Below are 21,490 nucleotides of genomic sequence, written 5' to 3' on the forward strand. Positions count from 1 at the left end.
GCCTGGTCTATTCAGGGGCTCAATAAGAAAGCACAAAATTGCATCAATTTTGTTGAGGAAACAAAAATACGAGAAACTCTAATGTTCACTGTAGTTTGTTGACAGTGATTTTATTGAGGGTCATCAGGATGAGAGTGTGTTGTCACAGGTACGAAATATCAACAAAATATGCATGTACTGAACATACCCTGTGGACATTCTATGCTCCCTCAATAGGAAAACTTAAACCATGGCAAAAAAAAGCAAACAAAAAACAAAACAAAACCAAAAAATATATAATTATGATGACACTGGAATGACCTACTGAAGGTCAACAGGTGTGTCAAGAACCACTTCTCAGTCTAGAATAAACTGAAGACAATGGCTTTTCACCAAATTGCATTATACCAAGCTCTGCTTTCTTTTTCGCCCACTTTCCTGTTACAAATTCCTTATTCCCACCGGCCTCAATTAGCTCTATAGACTTTTGCCACTGATTTTCTTGAGATATATTAGAGAATGTAATAGCAGGTCTAGTCCATAGATAGATCGACCACATGGTTTCCTAATAGCTCAAAACAATCTTAATAAGTCCTTAAGAAACCACCAATAAATCATGAAAGCATCAAGACGGTTATCAACAAAGCTGTGAAAAACTATGGCATTGATTTGAGTAAAACAAAGGGATGGAAAAGAAAAGTACAAGTTTTCAACCTAAATAATTTCAACATAAAAAAGTTGTACAATGTATCTTGTAGGCTGATCTATTTTGTTTACACTATGCCAAGAGACAAGGTGAATGTATATCATTTTTTTAAAAGTAAGCCGTAAGAAAAACTGTTATTTACTGCTTGTTTTAAAAGAAAATCTATGGATTCTGTTCGGTAGGTCACAGACCCATCGTTGAGGACGCATGACGGAAAATTTCCGGAATTTACTAAATAGTTAACCCCAGATTGCCGCGATCACGGCGTTAACACTCCTCCGGTCTGCCTCGGAATTCGAGGCAGACCGGGAGCACTCGATCGCGCTGTCTCTGCAGCTGTAATCGTAAACAGGCTGTCAGAGCGAGCACATGTGCTGCAGGGATTTCTGATCTGTCTCCCTGTGCTTCCACGTTCAGTGTGAAGTGCAGGGAGAAGGATCAGCAGTGATCTTCTCCCTGTGTGAAAAAAATTAAGTTAGTTTAAGATCACCGACCCCTTTCACCCATTTTACTCTGCAAAAACATGTATGTAAAAATGCTATTTTTTCCCCTTTACCACAAATATTGACATAAATTGGTGAAAAAATGGTGACAAGTTAAGGCACAATATACACTATATAAGATACCCTGGGGTGTCTGCTTTTTCAAATGGAAGCACTTTGTGGGGTCATTTGTACAGTCAAACAACTATAATACCCCCAAAATGAGGCATTGGCCCATCATATCCATCTATGAAAATTCTAGTTATAGAAACTGAAATAGCCTTGTCTCTTATATGGCACTGTAGCTTCACAGAATAGTGCCGAAGGCATACAATGGGGGTATCGTTATAATCAGCAGATGTAGCTGAACACAATATGGGGTTCTGTGCAAGAATAGCACACACCAGCTCTTGCGAAATACACATTACAAAAATCTTGTTACATGTGTATATGCCAAAATAGAGAGAAAAAACACAATTTTACTCCAATATTTAGCAGAGATTGGCGATGAAATTGCTACGTAAAAAGTGTCAAAATAACCTTAGGTAAATAGCCCGTGATGTCTACTTTATATAAATATATACTTTTGTGTGTCAATTTTGTTTTTTATGATGGCTACTAAACCTACAAGACAAACATACCAACTTCTAAAATTGTTTCACTTTGAAATTTTATTTTAGCCCTTTTATTTTGTGACCTGTAACTTTCAAAATAAGCTGAAATTCTATACATGTTATGTAGTTTTTAAATCAAGGCACATAAATTAATTTATTTTGAATTATTTTTTTCTAAGCAGGACATATTATGCACACGCTATTATTGCCAAAACTGTGAAAAAATTATGGGGTTTTTTTTCCCCATTTTTTTGGCATTTGTTTTATAATTAATGAGAATGTATCTATGTATATGTGACGTCAAATTAATGCCCTTTTTGCCCTCTAAAAACGGTATATGTGTTGGTGCAATAAATGACAGAGATGCAAATTGCGTTTGAACACAAACAGCAAAAAATGCAAAAATGGCTTGTGTCCTTAAGGGTAAGTCCAGTTTTTAAAGCTGTATCCTTAATAGGTTATTATAACCTATGTATATATTTTGCAGTACACTGATAGGTGCGTTTACCCACCATTTGGTTCACAGATCAAGTGAGAAAATATAAACAATAAAAGGAAAAATAAGAGAAGGAATAAAACCGTTTCTTAAAAATCTATACTATGCTACAATTTGGATGACAATCAGATAAGGTTTCAAAATGAATAATTAATGCACCAAAACTACAAATATGCATTTTCTAAATAATAAATCATTAGGTGGTCAGGCCCTCTTACCTCTGGTTAGAAAGGTGATTTACTCACCTTTTCAAGTGCTGTGTGGGGCTCTTTTTGTCTAGTCTACCCCAGATCCATTTCCTTAGCTGACATCATCAGAATTGATGATCTCAGTCAATCAAAATGCTTTCCCATAGGAAAGTATTGGATTGGCGGATGATGGTCAATTCTGATGATCTCACCCAAGGAGGCGGTGCAGGGGTGGAGCCAAAGCCACCCTGGCCAATCAGCATCTCCTCATACAGATGTAATAAATCAATGCTTCTCTATGGGGAAAGTTCATCGTCTCCATGCAGCAGTGTGGAGATGCTGAACGTCAATGCAGCACAAAATGTGTAAGAAATATAATAGAAGGCAAAAAGGGCATTACCTCTAAACTAAAGAGAAAATAAGGTAGTTAGGTTTTAAGATAAGGAAAGAGAAATATAACTTTTGGAGAAATAAATAACAATACCCCATGAATCGAGCATAAAACAAGTGTAGATAAACAAGTAGGGATGGAGCCTTTGGAGTTAAAAAATAAAACAAAGGAACGGGAAGAAGAGAATAATTCAAAGATTTTGGAGAATTGAAAGATTTGCCACTTGGGTCAGAGCAATATGCTAATTTGTATCATCTTCAGAAGTCATCTTTCTGAGAGCCTGGGAACATCTTCCAGGGACGCCAAATTTTGCTTTAAGATTCTAGATCTGGGGTAGCACTCCAGATATTGTGGACTACATCTTACCTGATGTCTTTCAAGCATTACGGCTGTAAAAGCATTATGGGAAATGTGGTCCACAACATCTGAAGTGCTGAAAGTTGACTAGCCCTGCTGTAGGATATCATGAAGCCTGGCTGTCATTTTCTCAATATGACAGAGGCCCAGTTTGCATTCAAATTATACACTTCTAATCCGCGGTTTAAATAGAAATATATCAGGTTTTGATTTTTTTTTTTTTTTATAAGGAACTTTTTTTTTCCATAAAATATACATACTTGCTTTTGCCTTTGTAAACTGTAGCATAGGATCCTTCGCCTAATTTCTCCAGCTTTTCATATGAGTCCGCCTTCCCAAATTTAGGGCTTGTTGGCTGAAATAAAAATAACATACAAATTAGAAAATATTTCTGGCCCATTTCTGCATAGATTATCACTAACCAATGTTGTGTGAGATCTAAAGAACCATTCCAGATTAGCTGCTGGATGGTTGCGTCTGGTAGGAAAAGTTCCTCCTGCCTCAGCTCAGACATTATCTTTCCCTCTCCTGGCACATCAGGAGTGGTGGCCCCTTTGTATTCTCATGCACGTGCAAGAGTCATAAATAAGGTTCCATGCAAGACCCCCATGGGATTTCCCACAGAAATTCTCATGCATTCCAAAAGGATGTCATATAGGGAGGCAACTTTTGCACATTGAGCATAACTGTGTATTTTTTACAAATGCAGTTACTAATGTTTTTCCATGTCCATAGGTATACTTGCAACAAATTTGCTGCTACATTGGTATATGTATATCTTTTTTTGCAGCACAATGTCATGTATTTAGTAATGTTATATGTTTAGGAAAAACTCAAATTTTCCTGATGAAGGGAATGTGTAAGGAAAGATCATTGAAAAACTATGGTAAGAAATAAACTTTACATATTTGAGAATAGGAACTCCAAAAAAGTTATAATTACAAAATCAATTACTTGTTTATTCAGACTATGGAGGCATCTGTGCAATAGGGATGAAAATCAGGATTCTATCCTTCAAGGGTTGATGTAGTAATATATTGAAAGAGGTATATGCACAACTTATATGTCAACCAATGTCTGACTGTCTTCGCCCTGCAGTGAGCTGGCAGCTGGGATATGACGTCATCCTGGCATCGGCGTCATTACAGTGCACGCAATGAACCTGTGCAAGAAGAGCGCAGTGATCCCAGCAGCAACCACTGACCACCAGCCCTCCCAGAGCAAGGTAGGAAGGTTGGGTGGACATCTTATAAAATGTGTGTAAGTATGTGATGATTGTGTGTGACTGTGTTTGCATCTCTGTGGTTAAGTGTGTTGTGATTATGTGTGTTTATGTATGTGATTGTGTGTGAAGGTCTGTGATTGTATGTGTATGTGTGTGTGTATCTGTGGTTATGTGGGTGTATGTCTCTGATTGTGTATGTATGTATGTACACACATATATACACAACCACAGATGTACATACACACACAGACATACATCTATTGTGTTATTGTGTGTGTATATAAACGTGTATATATTTGGTATCCTTAAATATTGCAATCTCACATAAGGATAACAAATAAGTGAGTTATCTACTAAACAACTGAAAGATTAAAATTAAGAAAAGGGCTATTTTAATTTTGATATTTTAGCTGTTTAGTAGATAATTTCATAAATCGGTACCCTTATGTGAGATTGCCATATTTAAAGATATCAAATGAGGGTGCTGTTTAGAAGATAGCTCCTTATTTGACATCCTTAAATATGGCAATCCCACATAAGGATAGCAAATAGCGGAGTTATCTGATAAACAGATCGAGGTTAAAAAGGTGTCAGCCAGCCCACAACAAGAAATCTGGGTGGCTAATGTGAGTTCTATGCAAATGTGTTGCCAGATGCCAGCATGCACCACATGCTGGCATCAGACAGCAATGGCAGCATATTACCTCATTCCCTAGTTAAAACTTTTAGTGCCCCCCCGCCAGTTTTTACTGTGGTATCTTATGTGTCCCCCCTCGTTTAATGTTCCTAGAGTCGCAACTGTGTCTGCATGTGTGTCAGTGTGTGTCTGTGTATCTATGTATCTGAGTATATATGTATCTGCCTGTGTGTCAGTGTGTATATGTGCATACATCTCAGAATCTCGCCAACATTACAAACAAATACACCACAGCATTTCAATGTCAACACTACATACAAACCCCACTGCATACAAAAACCAAACTACAAACGAATGCTTGCATTAAAAATCCAACACCAAATTATTCAAACATACTCCATACAAAAACATGCGAACATTCAAACACACAAACACTAAATACAATTAAAAAAAAATTGAGATTGTTTTTTACATTTTAAAGTGGGGGGTGTGCCAAAAATAGGACCTGCCCCGAGTGCCAAATGCTCTAGGTACGCCCCTGCCCCAACGACTTCATTACGTGTATGAAACACATGTGGTGCAGTGTTAATTTTGTGAACTAGCAATTTTAGTCAGATTTTAGTCGACTAAATTTTTTATGATTTAGTCGACTAAAACTAGGCTAAAACTAAAACAATTCAGATGACTAAAATACGACAAACTAAAATGGCTTTTTAGTCAAAAGACTATGACTAAAACTAAAATTGAAATTTGCTGCCAAAATGAATACTGGTGGGTAAGACACATGGGGAAGGGAGGAGAGCAAGTGACACACATGGTGTTAAGGGAATAAGACACATGGGGGGCTGTGGGGCCACAAAGAGACACAGATGGGCTGGGAAAAGGGCAAAAGAGACAGATAGCGGCTTTAATTAAACACATTCGATTTTCGTCAACAAAAATATACTGGAGATTTAGCTGACTAAAACTAAAACAATTCAGATGACTAAAATACGACTAAAACTAAAATGTCTGTTTAGTCAAAAGACTACGACAAAAACTAAATTGAAATTTGCCGCCAAAATCAACATTGAAATGGTGATTGCGATGTGGGTAGAATAGGCTATGACATTTCCATCAAGCAAAAACTCCTTTCTCATGGTGAGAGTGCAAGGTGGGATCGTACTCTTTTCGCGCATATTATAGGAGTGGACGGAATATCGCTCCCCGGAGTATCTACAGTGCTTGAAGTATCTGTGTGAGCTATAACTGCTTAATGAAGGATTAGCCATTTACCTGTCCCAGAGCCCAGAGGTCCATACCCCCATTTATATAGTATAGTCATATAGTATTTTTATATAGTTTGGCTGTTTTAACTTAAATTCTGCAATTCTGTTCATAAGTCATTTCAGTTGGTGTTTAGTAAATTATTATTATTATTAATAAACCCCATTGTTGCACTTTCACTCCCAATAGCAGAAACTGTGTATAGAATGCTGGTTACTGTGCCTGTAATTGTATTTTAAGTGCAATGATCTTCATGGGTTGTCTGACTCTGCAGAGTCTGATTAATGAATGAACAATTGAACTTCATGCCTTCGGCTGGTGATACAATCCCAACAGAGAGAACAAGGAGACAGACCTGAGCATAGGCTTAATTAACAAACCCAATTTGTTACAATTTGGTGATTTTGCAGATAACCCAATGCTACTAGTCAAGCATGTTTACGTAGTGTGTGATATCCATAGGGACATGTCTGAGTGTCACATGTTTTATTTAAAGTGAAACTGTTGCTTCTCTTGAATTAATACCAATCTATGCGATCCACCGTTTACTTTTAAATTGACATCAGACAAGGCAAAGCATGGACAGACATTGCAAATGATTAGGAGAAATAGAAGCATTGCGTAAATGGAGGCACCAGGTTCCAGAATAAAGAAATGTGGATTTAAACATTTAATTCTTTATACATATTTCTTAAATAAAGGAATAAGTAAACCTTATTAAAAATCCTGGGAAGAAACAGTTCCCCTTTACGAACCGGCAAAGCCTATTCAATATTATGTTGCATATAGAACAATTATAGCAATTGTATTGAGTTTATTGACCGTTGACTGTACATTTCCCTCTACCACTCAGCCCCAGGTGCACAGACAACTTATAATGAGCATACACTCATTAAAGGGACACTATAGGTATCCAGACCACTTCATGTCAATGAATTGGTCTGGGTGCAGTATCCCTGTCCGTTTAACCCTGCAATGTAAAACACTGTTAAGTCCGGTTAAATCCACCTCTAATGGTTGTCCCGCTACACTGACGGAGTAAAAACTCACCCACGTGATGTGGAGGTTAACTCAATGCCTTCCTATGGGAAATCTTGAATATGTGCACGGGACTTGCAACATATGCACATTAGGTCCTCAATGCTCATCTATGATTGGACATTGGATTGAACATCGGCAAAGGAAGTCATGCCTCCTCCATGATGTCAATGAATGCAGGGAGGTAAACACGGGCAAGGGACGCTCAGCATTTGAAAAAGGTGATTCACGTTTTAATTTTTTTATGACAAATGTGGGATGTGGGACCTGTGTAGAGCTAGTGACAGCGTCACTACAGTGTTAGGAACACATGTTTGCATTGTAAACGCTATAGAAATCCTTTAATGATCAGCTAGTGATATTAAAAACACAAAAACAAATTTGTGTCACCAGTGGTATGCCATGCAGTAAAGGGAGTGTGTCACCCTGGTGTTTACGTGTACCACAATCACAAACTGCATGGTATTGGGACCATATCAGCATCCTGTTGTAGCTTTCACACACGGGTTGGAATTCCCTGGCACTTCCTAGTGCGACTGTAAACTTGTTTAACTACAAGTAAAACATCATAAAAATATATATGAAACAAGGGGGGTGGCTGCACTCACCTGAACATGCATAAATGGGGTGCTGCTGGGGGCCAAATTATACAATACACAAGATCCAGCGCACTCACCTATCCACTAAAGATTTGGGGGTTTTTTAACACCTAATCTAGGCAAAAATAATGGGGGTTTAGTTACATTATATGATCAAACATTGCATAAGCCTGCCACAATGTCAATGTACCCCATCTTTATAAAAAAAACTAATAAAATCTGTCAACAGATTGCGCTGGATCTTTTGTATTATATATATATATATATATATATATATATATATATATATATATATATGAAAATCCATCTTTTACTTTTTAACCAGGTTAGGATGTGCAAGAATCAGATGTCTACATAATGAGTTTTAATTGGCAATAAGCCATTCATTAAGATATAACAGTAAGTAGAGTTGCGCACAGCAAGTAATTTTAGTTCTGTTGATTTTTTTTTCTGAAGATAGAACATTTTTTTGGGGCACCTGAAATTCGTCCAGTGTTGGTTGTACTTGGCCAAATGTTGATTTAGAAACCAAATCAGAAGATCAGTGGGTTGAAAAATATATCAATTTTATAAATATTCATTGTACTGATGAAAGTTTCCTAGGGAACTGAAACAACTTTTTCCGCTATATGATGGAATCACCTGAATAAATTGAAATTGGAATTGAAGACCTAGAATGGGGGTATGGATTTACAATTCTCTTTTAAATATAATATGATGTATATATTTTGTAGTACACTGATCGTGTACACACCCTATGGTTAACAGATCAAGTGAGAAAAGATTAACAATAGAGGGAAAAATAAGAGAAGCGGTAAAAAAAGGTTTTTTTTGTTTTGTTTTTTAAATATATATGCTACAATTTGGGTGACAATTAAATAAGGTCTCAAAATGAATAATGTGTGGACAAAACCCACAAATATGCTTCTATGTGCACTTTGAGAGATATCTACATTTTGCAATAAGTAAATACAATCTATCCTAAAGACACGATGCTGCTGACTTGAGAAGAACCTGTTATGGTGTGGATTGTATTTATATACTGGACAGCTGTATGTTTTTATTGTAATTCATGTTCTGACATGGAATGTACAAGTTAGACCTTTCTACTGTAAGTACCCATTTATTCAGAAGTTGAGAGATTCTGAGAACCAGCAACTGTTATGTTAAACACGCTCTCCTATACACATTCACTTGCATAGGAGACCAGGGATTGCCTGGGAGAACGCAGCCGATCCTGATTTATGCAATGATTATAGGACGAAGTTAGGAAGATTATATACCTAGAAATTACTACAGGAAAAAAAAAAAACATTCAAAGAATGTATTTTTTGTGCTGGGGTTTTTAAAACCCACCTGATCTTTTCTTTAAAGATATTTTACTCTCATCTGTGGACAAGCAGTTAGAAGTTTAAGAATACTGTTTTTCAAAGGATTATATAGGTTTCTATAAACCACATGATGAGTCTTCCTTTCTCAATATGACAGATGGTGGGGGGAAAAAAAATCAGGATTGTGATTAAAATCTCTCACTGTTTCACAGATTTCCCATGAGTAGGGAATATACATCATGCACGTGTGATATACCGTAAATACAGCTTTTCAGCACAATGAAAGTCGATATTATTCGCTTTTTAATGAAAACCACAATGCTTTATATTATTCCAAAAGAGTACAGTTTGGCTCATACCTAAAACCATATTTAGGGGCCCTGAAGAGTTTATCCATTTACATTTTAAGTAGAGCACATAAATATTCATTGTTAATTCAAAAACGTTATGCTTATTACCAACAAGCCTGTACAGGATACAGGGTCATTCCTTGAGACTTGAAGCTGTTGTCATACTACATTCTTTATCAGAGGTGTTCCAAGTTTACTTGGCACCCGGGATGGATCGTGTGCATGTTGACTATACCCCCAAAACTGTAGACTTTTCTGCATCGCTCTACATCTCCTCATCTCTTTGTATGTATCTCCTGCCAATGATTGCTTTTAGCTAAGCCCATTTTCCATATTATACCACGCTAATTATTGCTTATCTCTTGTGCATCCTCCTTTCATTTCGTGTGTGCCCCCCTTATTGTTTATATCCCCTTTTTTGTCCCGTGCACGTACTATCTGTATACATCTGTTTTATTTAGACAGTCCTAATGTGAGAATACTTTTCTGCATTTTGAATAAAGATGTTGCAATTGTGCCCAATTTTAATTATCTAAAAATAAGTCAGACATTGTTTAGCATGTATATAGTTGTAAAGAAAAATATATAACTAATTGAATTGTTTCTATTTCTAGAAATAGCCCCATTAGGAATAAAGAACGTACAGCATATAATGCATGAGCAGCATTTCCTATCTATGCACCCATTTCTTAGCAGAATGTAAGTATCTGATTTTTTTTTTTAGAACTGAGCAGCACTAGGCATTCCAGCAGATCATTTTCTCAAGCATATTTGTCAGTAAAGTCTACTAACCACAAAGTGACTGAGTTCATAGTTTGTCTTTTATTTGAATTTTTTTCTGACATGCGGTTTTAATAAAATGTTCAATTAAAATACCTAAAACATGCTACTAATGTGTGAAATGAAATAATGGCAGAGTTTTACTCTACGAGCCTCTCCCTTCTCAGGAGTGCCATTACATTCTGGAGACTTGGAAACAATCAGATTTCTATATGTGAAAATGCCATTTAAAACATCTTTTGTGATGTGTTTAGGTCATACTGATTGCTATACTTGTCAGATCACACCTGTCTAAAAAAAAAAAAAAACTATGCACCCCCAGTGCAAACATTTCTTTTATTTTTTATTTTTTTAAATGCTGCCCAGTTTCATCCTTAGAGAAAAATAATATTGCAAAAATACTTAAAAAATTAAAGCATTTTTTTTACTGGCCTATGTTTTGGCTCCACGTGCCAGTTAGGGCATGTGCCAACTGCCTCCTTGTACAGCTCTATGTTAAACACTTTAATGAAGCAGTTTTGGTCTATAGGTTATGCCCCTAAAATCTCACTGCTCAAATCATCTGCCATTTAGGAGTTAAATCACTTTGTTTATACAGCCCTAGCCACACCTCCTTGCATGTGACATGCACAGTTTTCCTAAACTCTTCCTGTAAAGAGACATCTAATGTTTATACCTACTTTATTGCAGATTATGTTTAATTTAGAATTTCCTATCTCCTGCACTATTAAAAGCTTGCTAGACCTTGCAGGAACCTCCTGTGTGTGATTAACCCCTTAAGGACACAGCTTCAGAAGCTTGTCTTACGCTTAATGACACAAGCAATTTTTGCTTTTTCTTGCTGTATGCGTTCAACCGCAATTTGCATCTCTCTCGTTTATTGCACCGACACATATTGCATACTGTTTTTTAAAGGACATAAAGGGCTTTAATTTGATGTAATATATATATATATATATATATATATATATATATATATATATATATATATATATATATACTTATTTATTATTAAAAAAAATACAGAAAAATGCAAAAAAAAAAGAGAAATGTGTTTTTTTGTACAGTTTTTGCAATAATAATATGTGCCTAATTAGTGCAGGTTAAAGAAAGTAGTTAAAAATAAATTTATTTAGTTGTCCTGATTTACAGAATATATAATGTGTCTGGGATTTTAATTTTTAGTGGTAGTTACAGGTCACAAAGCACAAGGAGTAAAATAAACTTTTAATGTGGAGCGATTTTAGAATTTGGTATGTTTGTCTTGTAAGCTTAATAGCCATAAAAGAAAACAAAATTGCCACACAAAAGTATATATTTATATAAAGTAGACACCGCAGGCTATTTACCTAAGGTTGTTTTGACACTTTCTACGTAGTCATTTCACTGCCAACCTCTGCTAAATATTTGAGTAAAATTGTGTTTTGTTTGTTTTTGGCACACAAACTTATAACAAAGAAATTCTCATGTGTATTTTGTAAAGTTGGTGTGTGCTATTCCTGTACAAAGTTTTATTTTGTGTTCAGTTACTTCTGATGAGTACAACGATACCCCCATTGTATGTATTTGGCACTATTTCGTGAAGCTACAGTGCCATATAGGAGACCTGTCCGTTTCAACATTTACAGTAGAATTTTGAGAGGCGGATTTAACGGGCCTATGCTTCAATTTGGGGTATTATAGCAGTTTGACTGTTCAAAAAAAACCCACAAAGGCCTACCATTTGTAAAAGTAGACACTCCAGGGTATCTCATATGGTGCATATTGTGCCTTAACATGCCCCCATTTTTTCACCAATATATGCCAAAGTATGTGGTAAAAAAATAATGTGGGGCATTTTTTACATACGGATTACATTTTTGCTGGGCATCATAGGCGTGCGCACGGGGTGTGCCGGGTGTGCCTGGGCACACCCTAATCCCCGTGGCACGCCTATGTATTGAGACCGGCAGGGGAGATCTCAGGATCCCCCCTGTCAGCTCATGCAGAGCCGGCGCTATCCGAGCGCCGGCTCTGCTCTCAGCCTCCCCTCACCGGCTCACAGGCAGTGAGGGAGGCAGGAGAGGACCCGGGGAGCTATTGCCAGCAGCTCCGCCGGGTTCCTCTCGCGAGATCTGAGCGTTGCCGCGGCAACGCTCAGATCTCGCGTGAGTGAACTCTAGCCCTGCGGGGCTAGAGTTCACTCTCCACTGGACCACCAGGGATGGATGGCGGCAGCAGGATCCCCCCTCCCAGGCATATGGTAAGAAGGGAGGGGGGGATAACTGATCTGCCCCCACCTCCACTGGACCACCAGGGAAAGCAGCAAGGAAAGATCCCCCCTCCCTACATAAAGTAAGAAGGGAGGGGGGATATTGAGTAATGTACCTCCACCCCCCACAATTTTTAAGTGTGAATTTTAATGGAGGGTTTTGATGCGTCCGTGTCCCACTTTGGAGCACTTGAGCAGGCTACATATTACAACTACACCATAAAGGCATACCATTTCTTAAAGAACACATCCCAGGGTATTTCAAAAGGCATATTTTGAACCTTAGCGTGGGATAATTTTTCCGCTAGCTTGTACCAAGTGTAATGGTAATAAGCGTTTTTTTTTGCCTTTTTGACACAAAGTAAATTTGCACAGTATATTTTGCAAATCGTATGTGTGCTACGACTGTATAATACTTCATATGTTGCTCAGCTATAATCGGCTGAGTACAGAATTACCCCCGTATGTACCTTTGCCTGGTATATGTGGACATATTTGTTTACACTTTTAATTTTTTTTTCTAAACTTTTCTTTTACCGTTAACCCCTAACTAGCAGTAAGCAGCACTAACCGTAAATTCCCCATCTTCCCATAACTCCCACCCACCCCAGCTAGCAAAATATATAATTATAAAATATTTAAATTAATTAAATAAATTGAACCCCTGAGGGTTAAAAAAATAAAAATAAAAGTTAAAAAAATTAGATTACAGTATAATACTGTGATCTGTATTTTGATCACTGTAGGCAGTGATCATCTGGCAGGGAAGGGGTTAATTTTTATTTAGACTGGGTAAAGGGGGTGGTATTTTTTTTTTTTTTACTTAACCGTTACTAAAACATTTAAAAAAAAATTTATACCTTTTTAAAGCTTATTTTAAAACTTTTTTTAACGTTAACCCCTAGTTAGCCTAACACCAAATTCCCCAATTCCCCACTAACTTCCACCCATCCCAGCTAGCTAAATATATAATTTTTAAATATTTAGATTAATTAATACAATAAATTTAACCCCTGAGGCTTAAAAAAAAATAATTAACGCTCAGGGATTAAAAAAAAAAAAAAAAATCAGATGACATTAAAATGTATACCCTGCCAATTGATCACTGTAGTCAGTGATCAATTGGCAGGGAAGGGGTTAATTTTATTAAAACAGGGGAAAGGGGCGGTGGGATTTAACTTTTTTTTTTTTTTTAACACAGTGAGAAGATCAGCAGCACTGATCCGTCTCCCTGCAATTCACACAGAAACCGGAAGTGCAGGGAGGCGGAAGGTAAGTACATTGAGCACATGTGCTCGCTCTGACATGCTGTCAGAGCGAGCACCGGTGCTGGGGCAGCGAGATCGGGTGCTCCCGGTCTGCCTCAAATACAGAGGCAGACCAGAGCACCATTAACCCCGTGTTCTGGGGTTAACTTTAGTAAACGGTCCTTAACTGAAGGACAAGGTTGACGGAAAATTTCCGTCCGTGGTCGGGAAGGGGTTAAAGTTTAACTTACAGAGAGGAGATAAAGAAACTTTTAAAGTAAGTTAACATAATTGAAAAGTAAACCATTTTCTTTTTAACACAGTCTGTGTCAGTCACAGCTGGGGGAGGTTGTTGGCTGCATAAACAGAAACAAAAGTGATTTCACTCCTAAATGACAGAAAGTTCAGCAGCAAGACTCCAGGCATCCATATACAAAAGCTGCTGCATTAACCCCTTAAGGACCAAACTTCTGGAATAAAAGGGAATCATGACATGTCACACACGTCATGTGTCCTTAAGGGGTTAAAGGACCACTCTAGTGCCAGGAAAGCATACTCGTTTTCCTGGCACTAGAGTGCCCTGAGGGTGCCCCCACCCTCAGGGACCCCCTCCCGCCCGGCTCTGAAAAGGGGAAAAGGGTTAAAACTTACCTTTTTCCAGCGCTGGGTGGAGAGCTCTCCTCCTCCTCTCCGCCTCCGTCCTCCCCGTCGGCTGAATGCGCACGCGCGGCAAGAGCTGCGCGCGCATTCAGCCGGTCGCATAGGAAAGCATTCATAATGCTTTCCTATGGACGCTTGCGTGCTCTCACTGTGATTTTCACAGTGAGAATCACGCAAGCGCCTCTAGCGGCTGTCAGTGAGACAGCCACTAGAGGAAAAACAGGAAGGCTTAACTAATTGATAAACATAGCAGTTTCTCTGAAACTGCTATGTTTATAAAAAAATTAGTTAACCCTAGCTGGACCTGGCACCCATACCCATACTTCATTAAGCTGAAGTGGTCTGGGTGCCTAGAGTGGTCCTTTAAGCTAAAGTCATTTTAGGGACTATAGTGTCCCTTTTACATGCTGCACAGCATACTCCAACAAAATGTATTGCTATCACAGAAACCAGGGCTCGAGTCCTGCAGGAACGTATGGGAACGGCGTTCCTGCACTTTTTCCACAGCAGGAACACCGTTCCCGTTCCTCCTGCAGGACCAGGGCAGTCTTTAACTGCAGCTGCCCCGGGCCGCCTCCCGATCTGATTCACTATGCAAGTTGCATCGCCGCATAGTGAAGGACTTGGACTTGCTCCTTCTTCTGACTTCCCCTGCCCTTTGCGTACGCGACTACACAACGGCCTCACACGGTCACCACACACTCCTTCCGCCCGGCCTAAACCCTGAGCACAGCACTGATCTTTGAGCCTGTTAAGACTGTTCTTCAGAACTGTATAATTTATAAGGGGAGGGGAGCTATTACTTGTTTGATGGGGGTAAGGGGACTGGGTGGTTGGAAGGAGGGAACGGTGGTTAGAGAAGTAATCTGATAAATACAAAACATTTGTGCCAGAAGTTGTGCTTTTTACATTTTTTTCCCAGAATTAAAGAGATAATAAATTTTACAGCATAAACTGTCCCAGAGCACATGTTTTACATGCCAGTATTTGCACATAATACAAGGATTCATGAATGTGCACTGTGTTTGAGAATCTGCAAGGCCTTAAGTCAGATAAGGAACACCTCTGACAAAAGTGGACTTAAAGAAAGACTCTAAACATGCTAAGCTGGTGGCAATCACTCAATGAGTTAATCCATAAATCCTCTTACAACACGGGCATCGCCAGTACACTCCTGGCACCATAACCACTACGGTGAGCTGTAGTGGTTATGGTGCTTGGAGCGTTCCTTTAACCCCTTAAGAACCAAACTTCTGGAATAAAAGGGAATCATGAATCATGGGTTAAAGATCATTTTTTTGGGGGGAAGGGGGATTTTAGGTGAGTTTCCACACTTTTTTCCCCCCAGGCCTTGACCCCTGACTAAAACCAATACAAGCGTGAGGCTATTGCCACACACCAAATATTTAAACACGAGATAATTGGAACAATGTACATATAGAGGAAGCAGATTCATATGCTCACTGGAAGCAGAAGGTAGGAGAGAAAAAGCAAATGTGCATAATTAATCTCTGCAAATATTCTTTGAAAGTAGCTCTGTCAGACATTTTCAGATGAAGCTACTTACAACCAAATTTACCTTGAGTTGATTATTTTTAAAAGTGCTCAGCAGTTTTTTTGTTTTTTTTAAATGAACAAATAAAAGGTTCCAGGAAACTTGGAATTCCTTTGGTAACAGAAGAATTTAAACAAGCAAAGCCTTCTTCCTGAAATGTAGCTTGCCGTGAGCCAGTTATCACAAGTGTATAAATCATGGGCTTTTAACTGGCTCCTCCATCATCTCAGCTCTCGTTACTCAATTCCAAGATTCCCAAGTGATAATTAGAGACAAGTTTACTACAGTTTACTAAAAAAATATTAATTCAAATATTTTAGAACATTCTTTTAATCTAAACCATTTAAAGAACACGTCAGTCAATAGAGCCAAATGATGTATAGCTTATGGATGGTTATTAAAAAACAAATAAATAGACGGAGGGGCAACATCTATAAATGGACCTATAATTTTACAATTACGATAGGTAGCGATTTCCCTATTTGTAGCTGAAAAAAGTTCAAGAGTACAAAATAGTTTATAAAAAACAAAAAAAACATATCACATAGCACAGAAACTATTAGCAAAGGCACTCAAAACTTCAAACAGTATATATTCACATTCCCTAAATCTAGAGAGGTCCTCCTGAATGCACGATTTGGTTTTACGGGATACTGCAAGCACCAAACAACTTAATTGAGTGATTTTGATGTATAGATCGTGCCCCTACAGTCTAACTGTTCGGCCATTTATGGTTTAAATCACTGTTTATGCAGCCCCAGTCACAACCCCCTTGCATGTGACCTACATAGTCTCCCTACACATTTCCTGTAAAGAGAGATCTAATGTTTAAACTACCTTTATTACACACTCTGTTTCATTTATAATATGTATCTCCTTCTCTGTAAATAGGTGATTACAGCTTGCATAATCCAGCTGTGTGTAATTAAAGTTCAATTAATAGAGCAGGAGATAAAAACTTCTAAAAAATCAAAATGTTAAAACTGTGTGGACATATCAGATTGAAAATGATAAAATGTTTCATGCTGGCCAGTCAGGGTAGGTGTGGCTAGGGCTGCATTAAGAGAAACAAAATAACTGCTAAAAGGCAGAGAATTGAGCATTAATGGGGCAGGGGCATGATCTATACACCAAAATTGCTTCATTAAAGGGAATCCCCAGTGCCAGGAAAACAATGCATTTTCCTTGCACTGGAGGGTCCCTCTCCTTCCCACCCCCCAATCCCCAGTTACTGAAGGGGTGAAAACACCTTCAGTCACTTACCTGAGGCAGCGACGATGTCCCTCGTCGCTGTCTCCTCCTCCGCGCCGCTCCTCCTTCTTACTCCGTCGAGACTGATCCCGCCCGAGGAGACCTAATGCGCATGCGCATTAGGTCTCCCCATAGGAATGTATTCCTGACCCAATAGTGTATTCCTGACCCAATGTATTCCCGACATGCATTCCTGACCCAATAGTGTTAAAAAAACCTTGTTAGTCCCAGGGCACCCTCTTCCCTCCTTAAAAAGGAGAAAATGCACGTATATACCAGCGCTACGTGGATTTAGCGGCACTGGCTCCGTTTTGCCTTCTCAGGTGACATCAGAATTGATCATCTCAGCCAATCCAATGTTTTCCCATAGGGGCGGGGCCAAACTGAAGGTTTCCCTAGGCAGCAATGTAAGCTGCTTGTCTTTTCAATGTAAAAATAAAGGGTGCAGCTTAGTATTTTTCCAAATAATCTTGTTTTAGCCCAGCATAGCTGATTATTTTGAAGTACAAATGGATTGTTAAATAAAGCAATGCCAGCTTTGAATAAAGCTGTATTCTCATGTTCTGACTGTTCAGTCTTTTATACATAAAGATCAACCATTTATCAATTAAAATTCAAGTACACTTTGCTGCATGTTTTCCCTTTATTGCAATCTATAATATTTTACTGACAGAATTGTGATTCTTACAAGTTTACTAAAAAAAATTAAAATAAAGATTTTGTGACGTGACAAAAAAAACAAAACAAAACAATAACACGTAGTTATTCGTAGCCACTGTCATTCATCCAGTGTTCACTCATGTATAAAAAATTATCTCAATGAAGAGACCTGGGTGCAGTTGCTTTGTGAATATAACCATTTTGCAGAAACTGCAATGTTTATCTTTTTTTTTTTGGTTTCTTTTTGTGTTTGTTTAATTAAGTTTTTTTTTCAGATTTTTTAAAATTACATAACAGGACATATATATTTATCACCAAAAATCAATAATAAGATAAAATATATATCCAGTACATATGTTTTACCATATCTTACAGATCGATATAAACAAAGAAATGAGAGAAAACCAAAACAAAACACAGTAAGTAAATAAAATAAATGAATAAATAAATCAGCAACTTAATGTACAAAGACCTGTGTATCTCAATTATGATCTATTAAATAATATATAAGAAATACATATATTTTACAATAAAAGTAAAAAATATCTCCATATGTGGAAAGAAATTTCCTTAACCTGGATAATTTGTCTGATTGCCAGCCCATTTTATTTGTTTGCTAAAGGGGATTCTACTACCCTGTACCATCTAAACCATTATGTATTCTAATTTCATATATGATAACAAAAAAGGAAAACTTCATTAAAATAAGAGGCACCCTTGCCTGTATAACAATTTTTCTTTCTTGAAGGGTTAAAACACATCTCCAGTGTTTGTTGCACTGACAACCCCTGGAAGCAATTCTGCTGCAATGACCGAGTAACACTCTGTTAAGTGACACGTAGGTCCCCCCTTAGGAAAGCATTGACTGAATGTTTTCCTATGGGAAAGCTTGGATGCACATGTGCATCAGTTCCCCAATAATCTTCTATGAGAAGCATTGGAGTGGACCACAGAAGACCATGCTTTCTCCGTGACATTGTGGGCGGAGAAGAGCTAAGCAATGCCAAGGGAGCCTCGGTGCCGGATTAAAGTAAGTAAAAACCTTTATTTTATTATTTTGTATTACACCAATGGGGTGGTCCTATATAACTAGGGACAGGGTCACTTGAGCATTCGGAATATAGGTTTGTATTCCTAACGCTTTGGTGATCATTTAAAGGGACACTTCCGACCCCTAATGCAATTTAACTCGCTGAAATGCTTCATGTGTAAATTGTGTCCTTTTATTTTTGTAATTTTTTTTTTTTTTTTAACAAAAACATTTAGATTTTAATAGAAATTGGCACTTTTATAAATAAACCTTATTACATCCCCCTGGCTGTCAATCAGACAACCAGTTATTTTACGTCCTGTTTGTTTATCCCAGTGAAGCTAAACTGAAGAGGCAGCAATTGCAAGCCCTCCCCTTCTTCCTCAGCCGTGGCTGTCCAATTACAAAGGCAGCAGCAACAAGATATGCAGCTTTTGCAAGCTGTTTTCAGACATGCCACCATAAAAAAAGGCATAATAAATTAATGCATCGTTTCGTTGGGGTATATCTTCTAAACAGTGACTTTAATTTTTTATTTTTTTATTTGGGCAGTTGAGTGTCGTTTTAAGTGCTACATCCTGTTTTTATTTATTTATAGATAGCTATATAGTAGGCTGCAGGCCATCACATGTTTGTGGGTCAAATAGTTGTTTCAGCGGTTTGATCAAAACTGGGGGTCCACAAATAAAGACCCCATAGCAGTAACAGAAATTATGGGGGAAACTTCAGAGATTTGCGTTTAAGTACTACTTAAAAAGCGGTTACAATTTAAAAAATATATATATATATATAAATCAGAGGACATATTATTACATCTATATCTAGACTGGGGTGGCCCCAATACATAGAATATTACCATCCCATGTGAACTAAAATAGCTCATACCAACATAGATTAATGAATAAGACGGGAATATTTCATGATCCTATATATAAATTGAATTATGGCTCTTTTGTACATGCTAATGTACGTCTCATTATGTGAGTTTTACACGGTTTAACAATAGAGAGCTGGTCATGGTTGGGAGATGGCACCCACTAGTAAGTAACTCTGATTTTAATTCACTTATGACATTACAAATGTCCAAAAGCATAAAATGTGTTATGCTGAATATGCATGCTTTATGGAATGTATTGCCACTCTACCTTTACAATTGGCTTAAAAACACAACCAACCAAGGTTAGGAAAAAAAATAATGTCATACATGGAACCTTGCTCTCAATATACAGATGAAGTTTGAAACTTATTTTTATTCTTATATTGAAAAGAAAGAATAAACTCTAAGGTATCACACAGTGAAAAATAACGTACTATCGTGCAAATAGTCTATAAATTAATAGACCTTCCGGAAAACCAAAAGGATAAAAAGAAAAAGGATATATATATTTATTTATTTTTTTATTATTTTTTAATATATATATATATATATATATATATATATATATATATATATATATATATATATATATGCTCATTGATTGCAGTTCGTATCTCTTGTTCTGTCTGACAACCAACCTACTGGTAAAGGTTAGCAACAGATGTATCACTTGGTTGATACTAAGGAAGTTTGCAAAAAAAATTAGCAAAAGTCCAAACAGGGATAGTGGCAGAACCTGCTGGTTAAAGCGGAATATCATCAGGGAAAGCATATAGAATACATATAAATTAGTACATTAAGGGTATTAACCTGAATAAAGAGCTAACACAGTGGTGCTCAACAGTGCTTTAAAGGGCACCTATCATAGGAGTAAACTTAATGGTAGGTACTACAGAATAGCAACTGTGCCAACAGGGGGCACCAATCATGAGAATGAACTTTGTAGCAGGTACTGGAAGAATAGCCTTTATGTTTCATACCTAGAAGCAATAGAGTAGGTTGCTTAGTGATCTTTACTCATGTGCTAAATTGTGCCATCGTGGGCACCTGCTTGTTAGTGAATCCTTCGCTGATGAGCCTAGAGTTAAGCTGTCTAACTTGTGGTGCTTGTAGTTTTACTTTAGAGATAAAATGCAAAATTCTGCATTTAGAGTTTCTTAATGGCGTGGGTAATGGATACTTGTCTGGCATTTCATGTCTACGCTGCTCTTACGGCTGACTCCTGCTAATATGAACAAAGACCTCTCACTTTAACATGTGAGCAAAGAAACCATATAAGATATTCCAGCAAAAAACAACAATATGGATTTTGTTTTTTTAATTTGTATTGTTTCATTTTGAAAACTACCCACTAAAATTACTTAAAGTGACACTCCAAGGACCCAGACCACTTCTGCCCATTGGAGTGGTCTGGGTGCCAACTCCCACTACCCTTAACCCTGCAACTGTAATTATTGCAGTTTTCATAAACTGTAATAATTACATTGCAGGGTTAAGTACTCCCCTAGTGGCTGTCTACT

General features: G+C 37.6%; 1 protein-coding gene across 3 annotated transcripts in view; it reads right to left on the reverse strand.

Annotated features, from left to right (window-relative positions):
* The window catches only part of CDK14 (cyclin dependent kinase 14), a 528,056-nt gene that overhangs the window by 357,374 nt on the left and 149,192 nt on the right, over nt 1-21,490 (reverse strand). For all 3 annotated transcript variants that reach the window (XM_063452462.1, XM_063452461.1, XM_063452463.1), the window contains one exon: nt 3,474-3,568. In XM_063452462.1, coding sequence (XP_063308532.1) covers nt 3,474-3,568 — 95 coding nt within the window. The remainder of the gene's footprint in view (nt 1-3,473; nt 3,569-21,490) is intronic.

This window comes from Pelobates fuscus, chromosome 4 (assembly GCF_036172605.1).
Source record: "Pelobates fuscus isolate aPelFus1 chromosome 4, aPelFus1.pri, whole genome shotgun sequence".
In the NCBI taxonomy this organism is placed as follows: domain Eukaryota; kingdom Metazoa; phylum Chordata; class Amphibia; order Anura; family Pelobatidae; genus Pelobates; species Pelobates fuscus.